The following is an 8,972-nucleotide window of genomic DNA, read 5'->3' as shown; positions in this document are numbered from 1 at the left end:
CAGCCTGTTCCTTTTGAAATATTTTCAAAGTGTTTGAGCTCCAGCAAGACGGCGAGGAGAGAAAATGTTCTGATTCTAATTTGCAATGAAACAATACCATCGATGAAACAGTCGAATGTCAGTGACATTTTAACAAGCCCCATTTTAACGTTAGCATCGACATACTTCTGCGAGAAGTCGATTGCAGATAGCAAGTGTGGAAGCTTATTAGCCGTGTGCAGGCTAGCTAGCAGTAACTTCGCCTCTGGACCGGCAAATTGAATTTCATTCCGATCGTTTTCCTGGAATTTTACCAAACACGAGGAACGGAAAACCATTCATGTTAACGGTGAGTACTATCACAAAGTTATTTTAAATAATGCATTCTGATATTTTATTGAAAAGTGTCCGCGCGTGCATTTGTATGTGTGCGCACATGCGAGCGTTTGTATGTGCGCGCGCGCGTGCGTGTGGCTCTCGCTGAAAAACATTTCTAAATATTTTACTTTTATGGCTCTCTTAGTCAAAAAGGTTCCCGACCCCTGGTATACTGTAATCACGAGAACAGCTGACAATCCACAATTACGCTTCTCTCCATCCTTGTAGCTTTGAATATTTTCAACGGACAGTTAGGACGGCGGAAAAAATCATAACCACTCTCGAGGACTTGCACACTGCAAGAATCCAAACTAGGGCACGGAAAATCCTACTGGACCCTCCGCACCCTGCCCACCACCTTTTCCAGCTACTCCCCTCAGGCAGGCGCTACCGATCCATGCGCACCAAATCCAGCAGACATTTAAACAGCTTCGTCCCCCAAGCCATTAACTCTTTGAACTCTTTCAACAGTAGCCAAAATGGAACTGTATAGTGCCACTTAGCAGTTTTTTTTTTACGACAATACTAGTGCAGCGTGTTCTACCGGAAACAAATTCCTTGTGTGTTCTACATACTTGGCAATAAAGATGATTCTGATTCTGATTCAACTGGATGGCTCCTCCGGTAAATACGCTTTTGAAAAGCATTGTGCCATTTCCTGATGTTATATCTCGCCGACTCTGCAAGGTACAATAACATTTGCCCTCTGAAGTCAACCTATCCACTGGGAGCCGACTCCAGACCTGAAGTCAGTGCCATGGTCAGATCACCCGAAGAAAACTGACGAAGGCAAATGGGGACGACATACAAACTATATCCTGTACATAATTACTTAATAATTGCTACTGTCAGAGTTAAGGAGCTTTTAATATTTGCCCTGCTTAGCTATTGGAAGAGAAACTACGTTTTTTTTACTAATACAAGCTAATACACAACATGCGAATCAAACCTCTGAAAAGGGAGGACAGTAATTCACTGTGGCGACCCCTTGAAGGGAAAAGACAAAAGGGAAAGAAGAACAAGCTAATACACACAATTATTTTCAAAAACAAACCCCATAAATATTTGATTCACATAGGTTGTATCATCATTTAACCTAGGGGAAACAAAAATACTGTTCAAATAAATAATAAAATCTTCAAATTCTAATCATGTAAAGCACAGGAGTCTGAACCGTGTGTTTGTTTGGACCACATCTCAATGAACAAGCTCTGTTATGAAAAAAATAACACTTTAACTCACTGTTCTCTCCGGGGCATGGCATTCCAGGTCGCTCCGGAATACTTGGAAAGACTGTGTGTAGAAAAGCAGAGTGAGTAAGAAAGTATTTGACTGACCTCTTCCTCAACCTAACAGATGTTTGTGCTGCAAGTGGAAACAATGACGATTTGGATGGATTTAAGGCTCACACTAATGTAGAAGCAAATGAAAGAATTGTGAAAAAAAGATGACAGAACAAAAACCACAAGGTAATGATTTCCAAGAGCAAGGTTTGACATGCATAACATGTGCCCAGTTAATTCAGGAAGGTCTGAATCGACCAGATTTTGAGCTAACAGTTACCATGCAACAGTAGTCCGGATCTTTTGCTTCGATTATAAATACGAAATGCCTCCTCGAGCTCCAGCGGAGATGAGATGGTACAAGGATCTCCTACGAACATTCATAAGAAAACTGAATTTGAATTACGTCTAATCTGGCTGGGCTACAATGCTTGTTTTCAGTTGTTGTTTAGCATTTGGAATTTTCACTCTACCTTAAAGGACAACCTCAGAAAAACGTTTTATAGCATCTAAAATACCCAAAACACGCAGTATGATATTTTTAGTCAAATGCAAAACACCAATAAAAATGACTTAGTGTCCAAAATCTGCAAAAAAAAAGAGCTGCGAATTGGGCAATTTCAGAAAGTCCCGCTCCCAGTTCGTGACGTCACGCCAAGACGCCTTGCATTGCTCGAGAATCAAAACAATGGCTTCAGATTCGGAAAATATGCTTTCTTGTTACACATCCAGTTATGAGTATGATTCAAATAGTTCTTAAGAGGAAAGCATACATGTTTGCAATCGATTAAATAATTTATTCTGTGCCATTTTGAGGCAACTTTGGGGGGAAATGGATCACCAAAAAAGAGGCAGAAAATGGCGACCAAGCTTCGTGTGATGAATTAATCAGCCCGTTTCCACAGGCTGATTAATTCCTTACATGGAGCTTTGTCGCCCGCTTCTGCCTCTTTTTGTGTGGTACACGAAGTTTTCAGCCCAGCCAAGTAGAGCCAAATGCATTGACGTGATGGAAGGACTGCTACAATGTGTCCTTTTTTCGGTCAGGGGCGTTCCTTCAGTGATGTAACGTACGGACTCGTCACCAACTCAAAAACAAGACTTCCGGAATATTCAGCGCGAGTCTTAAAACGTAAAATATAGCTATATGCGGTGGAATCTTTGTAAAATATGCTCAGTAAAAGTCATTTGAAGCCATTTTACAAATTATGGACACAACTTGTCCGGAGACGTCGGTTGTCCTTTAACTTTTGGGATTGTGTTTATGTTCTCTCGTGTACTTTGTAATCACCATAGCTCACGTTTTTAATTGTGGAAAAAAAAACATGTTGAAATATATAATCCAATTGGAACTTTGATGACTTCTATAATTACAGCAGTTGAAAAAAATTGTGGGATTGAAGAGAGAATGTTAGCTACTGTAATTGAATCAAGCGTAAACAGGTAGTAAACATCTTCCACTTCTGCCACATTTTCAGAATTCAATATTCTCTTCTATCATTAATACAAGAATTATAATATCAACTATCTAACATTAATGCTTTCAGATTTAGTATTTTACTCTAGCTTTCCATATTTTATCTGAGAGAAACAAATGAAAATTGGCACTGAAAAATACAAGTACACAACCCTTCTTTAGTTACTGAAGTTACTGAAACAGTTTTTGGACAATATATTTTCCTCCATTATGTAATATAATGTGCATATTTTTTCAACAGTCAAGACACACATTTAAAGAGCAATGAACATGCTCAAGGGCAAAACTTGGACACGATCTGACTGTGAGGCAGACCCACCTTCATCATCAATCCACTTGAGTGTGATGGGCTGCTGTCTGGTCAGGCTGCACATTGCTCTCACCTCCTCACAAAGCTCCACGAAAGTTAAAGTGGCAGTCAGGTCTGTGATCAACATGTCTCTGTACACGTGCATACACACATGTGCGCAGATGCAACACATACACACACACACACACACACACACACACACACACACACACACACACACACACACACACACACACACACACACACACACACACACACACACACACACACACACACACACAATGTTACGGTTGGCTCACTTGTTTAATTTTAAAGTAATCTTCCAATACTCTGATCAATTCTCATACTGTAAACTAGTTGAAGGTATCTGCAATTTTAAGTTAGATAAGCAGTTGCACTCTTGTGGAAGGTAGTGTGTGTGTGTGTGTGTGTGTGTGTGTGTGTGTGTGTGTGTGTGTGTGTGTGTGTGTGTGTGTGTGTGTGTGTGTGTGTGTGTGTGTGTGTGTGTGTGTGTGTGTGTGTGCAGCGCTCAGAGGGATTTGTTCTGCACAAGAACGTAGCAGGCAATTTTGATCTTTGACTCCTATAGTATTTCTTTTTTTTTTGTTTTGCTTCCAGCTCAGTTACTATGCTGCAGTGACTGGACAACAAGGCTGAGATTTCGAGACAAAAGTTTAACCCTCCCTAACCTACGGAGGCGGCGGTGACACAGTCAAGGCAATTCGTAGTGTAGTGGCTCACATATATTACTTCAAGCTCAGGCCTGTGCTGGATGACCCTGAACAGGATAGGTGGTAGAAATAATGTACAGATTGAAGGATGAGGTAAAAGCCACCTTTTTTCGACTTTAAAGAAATGATAACTGTCAATTGCCAAAATTGGCAGACACATATACACAATTGGTGTTTTTATATACATGTTAATGTATAAGGGGGCACAAGCCAGTGTCTTATTGTGCTGGTCCCAAGCCCAGATAAATACTGAGGGTTGTGTCAGGAAGGGCATCCGACGTAAAAACATTTGCCAAAACAAATATGCGAATCAAACCTATGAATCCCATACCAGATCGGTCGAGGCCCGGGTTAACAACGGCCGCCATTGGTACTGTTGACCTTCAGGGTGCCAGTGGAAAATGGACTACTGTTGGTCGAAGAAGGAGAGGAGGGAGGTGTGCCCGGAGGAAAAGAGAGAAATGGAACGCCAAGAGTATAGAAGTAAGAGTAGGAACTTGGAATGTAGGAACAATGACAGGTGACATGATGCAGAGAAGGAAGGTAGACACACTGTGTGTCCAGGAGACCAGGTGGAAAGGGAGCAAGGCTAGAAGCTTGGGGTCAGGGTTTAAGTTATTCTATCATGGTGAAGACAGAAAGAGAAATGGAGTTGGGGTTATCTTAAAAGAGGAGTTTGTTAGGAATGTCTTAGAAGTTAAAAGACTATCAGATAGAATGATGAGTCTGAAGCTAGAAATTTAAGTTCAATGTTGTTTGTGGGTATGCCCCACAAGTAGGATGTGAGCTGGCGGAGAAGGAGAAATTTTGGTTGGACTTTGATGAAGTCATACAGAACATCTCGAGAAGTGAGAGGGTTGTAATTGGTGGAGACTTCAATGGACATGTTGGCGCAGGAAACAAAGATGATGAGGAGGTGATGGGCAGGTTTGGACTCCAGATGAGGAACGCTAAAGGACAGATGGTGGTTGACTTTACTAAGAGAATGCAAATGGCTATTGTAAATACTTTCTTTCAGAAGAGACATGATGCAAGAGACAGATGCAACACAGCTCTTCTCTGAGCTGTGGCAGCTCAGAGAAGAGCTGTGGCATTGCATGAGGAAGTCTGGAGTGACGGAAAAGTATGTCAGAGCGGTGCAAGACATGTGTCATGACTGTAAGACAGTTGTGAGGTGTGCTGTCGGTATGACTGAGGAATTCAAGGTGGAGGTGGGACTCCACCAGCGGTCAGCTCTGAGCCCCTTCTTGTTTGTTATGGTGATGGACAGGCTGACAGATGATGTTAGACAAGAATCTCCTTGGACCATGATGTTTGCAGATGACATTGTGATCTGTAGCGAGAACAGGGAACAGGTGGCGGAGAAACTAGAGAAGTGGAGATATGCCTTGGAAAGGAGAGGAATGAAGATCAGTCGCAGCAAGACGAAATATATGTGTGTGAATGAGAGGGATCCAAGTGCAAGAGTGATGCTACAGGGGGAAGAGATAAAGAAGGTGGAGGACTTTAAGTACTTGGGGTCAACTGTCCAGGCAGGCTGGAGCGGCTGGAGAAAAATGTCAGGTGTGATGTGTGATAGAAGGGTTTCAGCTAGGATGAAAGGAAAAGTGTATAAAACCGTGGTGAGACCAGCCATGATGTTTGGACTGGAGACAGTGCCACTGAAGAAAAGACAGGAAGCAGAGCTGGAGGTAGCAGAGCTGGAGGTAGCAGAGCTGAAGATGTTGAGGTTTTCTTTGGGAGTGACCAGGTTGGATAGGATCAGGAATGAGTACATTAGACGGACAACTCATATTAGAGGCTTTGGAAAGAAAGTCAGAGAGGCCAGACTGAGATGGTTTGGACATGTCCAGAGGAGAGAGAGTGACTATATCGGGAGAAGGATGCTGAGTCTTGAACTGCCAGGCAGGAGACCGAGAGGAAGACCGAAGAGGAGGTTTATGGATGTGGTCAAAGAGGACATGAAGGTAGCTGGTGTGAGAGAAGAGGATGCACAAAACCGGGATAGATGTAGGACATTGATTCGCTGTGGCGACCCCTGAGGGGAAAAGCCGAAAGGAAAAGAAGAAGATATACATGTTATGGTGTTGCTCAATAACTCCGGAAGATGTGTGCTGCTGAGTGTACTGTCATGATTTGCATATTTGCCCTTTCCATATTTCATGTTTCCTGGCATATTAATTAGCACAATCGTATTTCTTATGTGTCAACCTCTCCTCTTAGATGCACATGGAATCCTCTTTACAAGAGAGGGTGTGTCTGTCAATCTTAAATGATCCACACGCATTCCTGTCATTCATGCATTGCAACACTTTCTTTTTTTCCCACAGAGGAAGTGGTCGAAAGACGTCAGTGGTGGCCAATTACTACCTACGAAACCAAGTATGATCAATAAATGTCTTGAGAATTTAAGTATTGTAGAGCACAGTACGGTCGTTCCTGAGCTTAAATGCGCCAACGAAACCACCAAACACAAGTGAACAATTTGATAATAAACTGAAGACAAACAATGAAAAACAATAAATGGGTGACAGAATTACTGCTTATCCAGTCGCCAACCACTTGTAGAATCCTCGGAACAGAAAAAGCTCTTCAAATGGCCTGCCACGAGTCCATGATTAACAGGTGTTTCCCCATTGTCGTTATACCGCTGCGTCATGGATGGAGTTCGCTTTGCGATTCTACGTGACATTGAAATTACTTTTTGCTCGTCACTTACCCGCGGTAGTGAGCTTTAACTTTCACCGACTCCGACTCCAGGTCCATTACGGATCCGTTTGAGGCTAGCATATGCATTGTGTAGTTTTGTCAATCTCCTAAAAAGACCAATACGAACTACTTTTTGTCCTGCTTTCGGTCAATTAAAAAAAATCCGCTGCGTAGGTGACACACTGGAAAATAAACCTCGCGTGTACGACTTGGAAGTTTCTTGAGTACAGATAACATTCTGAGTCGCGCAGGAGCCGAAATCAAGTTTTTTTTTTTTAACTTTTAAGTTCCGTCTATAGCTTTCAACGTAAAATATTTGCGAAGTGATAACATTAAACACCCGCGCGGAATTATTCTAAGAACTTTTAATGTGAAGTAGAATTTACAGGTTTGGTCATTAAATTGCCGTCTTGAAATAACTTGACAGTCACTTATGATTCGTTCTGGTTACGGCAGACAAATGAACGTCCCTAATTTTAATGTAACAATCAAAGTCTGGTACTACAGCTTTGATTAATATATCTCTTCTTTTCCTTTGGGCTTTTCCCTTCAATACGTATCGATATCTATATCTATATACGTATCTATATCTAGATCAGTGTTTTCAACCAGTGTGCCGCGGCACACCACTGTGCCGCGAGATATTATCAGGTGTGCCGCGGGAAATTATCCGATTTGTGTGCCTGTGCAGTCTAGCGCCTGGCAGAGTAATCATGTAGTACTCTTCCATACCAGCAGGTGGAAACAGCGGGTAGTTGTGCGTGACTCAGGGATGGCACGGCAAGTGCAGATTGTGGCGAGCAGGACGACGGTGAAAGCGATGGAGAGGTTTTTGAAGAGGAAAAATGCTGACTCAGAAGTGGACCCTGGACAAAACCCGGACCCAAATGAAGGCCCTAGTATGGATGGAGGTAAGAAACAAGCAAAGACAGTGACGTCGAGCAAAGTTTCTGGCAATACAACGAAAGCTATGTCTCATTTGGATTTACTTTTACCGGAGATGCAGCGGCACCGACTCCATTGTGCTTGGTCTGTGGTGAAAAGCTCTCCAACAGCGCTATGGTCCCAAGTAAGCTTAAACGCCATCTCCAAACGAAACACCCCTCAGTCCAAAATAAAAATGTGGAATACTTTGTTCCCCTGCGTGAACAAACGGGGAAACAGGCAAGGTGCTGGCCCGTGTGTATGAGCTGCGAGAGGAACTTAAATGTTATGTCCGATTACGCAAAGCTGCTTGCAATTGATGAGTGGTGTGCAAGGCTGGCATACCTGGCAGATATTTTTCATCATCTCAATGAACTGAACACACGAATGCAAGCCGTCTGTGTAAGCTCTCAGTCGTACAGGAGTGGTCCATCGATGAGAAGGTTTCTTCAGCCGTCATCTGCACAAATTTGAAGGTTTCGGACGTTTCGCCTCCTATCCAAGAGGCTTCGTCAGCGAACTAAAGTCTGACTGGTCGTATCGGCCCTATTTATATACCCCTAATGTCCAGCCATGGCGGCGCCGGACACAGCTATGATAGGTCCCTACTCTCAGGTTGGGGGAGCAGAGGACCACTCCCTGTGGCCCCACTGATTGTTCCTACATTCCTGACTAACGACTGGCCCATTTCCCCCACTCCCACCGGTATCACCTCATCAGCATTACGAATGTTGCTTAACCTGTGTTGCCTAAGCAGGCTATTGTATGAACGATCCAAATTGAACCTCACCCCACCAGACCGGTTTAATGAAGGATTTTGTTGTTTTATAAGAATCGCTTCTTTTACCCCCCTTTCAAACCATCTATGTTCTTTCGCTAAGATTTTAACCTCATTGTCGTCAAATGAGTGGAAAAAGGTTGAAAAACACTGATCTAGATATCTAGATCGAGATATAGATAGATAGATAGATAGATAGATAGATAGATAGATAGATAGATAGATAGATAGATAGATAGATAGATAGATAGATAGATAGATAGATAGATAGATAGATAGATAGATAGATAGATAGATAGAATTTTATATTACATAGATATTTTATATTACATATATTATTACATATATGTTGTGATGTCACGAGAGGCTGTGTCCTGGAGGGCAAATACATCCCCCTAAGATG

General features: G+C 42.5%; 1 protein-coding gene across 1 annotated transcript; it reads right to left on the bottom strand.

Moving 5' to 3' along the window:
* Window positions 1–1,448: 1,448 nt before the first annotated feature.
* Window positions 1,449–7,110, bottom strand: LOC148903462 (protein kinase C iota type-like). The gene is made up of 5 exons (XM_089015863.1): window positions 6,878–7,110; window positions 3,437–3,558; window positions 1,921–2,010; window positions 1,600–1,650; window positions 1,449–1,453 (listed from the first exon to the last, which is right to left on the bottom strand). The coding sequence occupies exons 1-5, from the start codon at window positions 6,952–6,954 to the stop codon at window positions 1,449–1,451; spliced, it is 345 nt and encodes a 114-aa protein (XP_088871989.1). The 5' UTR covers window positions 6,955–7,110.
* Between the last annotated feature and the right edge of the window lie 1,862 nt (window positions 7,111–8,972).

Source organism: Hippocampus bargibanti, linkage group LG01 (genome assembly GCF_051943395.1).
Source record: "Hippocampus bargibanti isolate YZ-2025 linkage group LG01, ASM5194339v1, whole genome shotgun sequence".
Taxonomy (NCBI): domain Eukaryota; kingdom Metazoa; phylum Chordata; class Actinopteri; order Syngnathiformes; family Syngnathidae; genus Hippocampus; species Hippocampus bargibanti.
The sequence above is the reverse complement of the archived record's forward strand: the minus strand, read 5'-3'. Positions and strand labels throughout refer to the sequence as shown.

Coding starts and splice junctions, on each gene's coding strand:
- LOC148903462 (XM_089015863.1), bottom strand. CDS start 6,954: ATGCATATGCTAGCCTCAAACGGATCCGTAATGGACCTGGAGTCGGAG. Junction 3,559..6,877: donor GTTAAAGCTCACTACCGCGG/GTAAGTGACGAG, acceptor GCACGTGTACAG/AGACATGTTGATCACAGACC. Junction 1,651..1,920: donor ATCCGGACTACTGTTGCATG/GTAACTGTTAGC, acceptor TTCTACACACAG/TCTTTCCAAGTATTCCGGAG.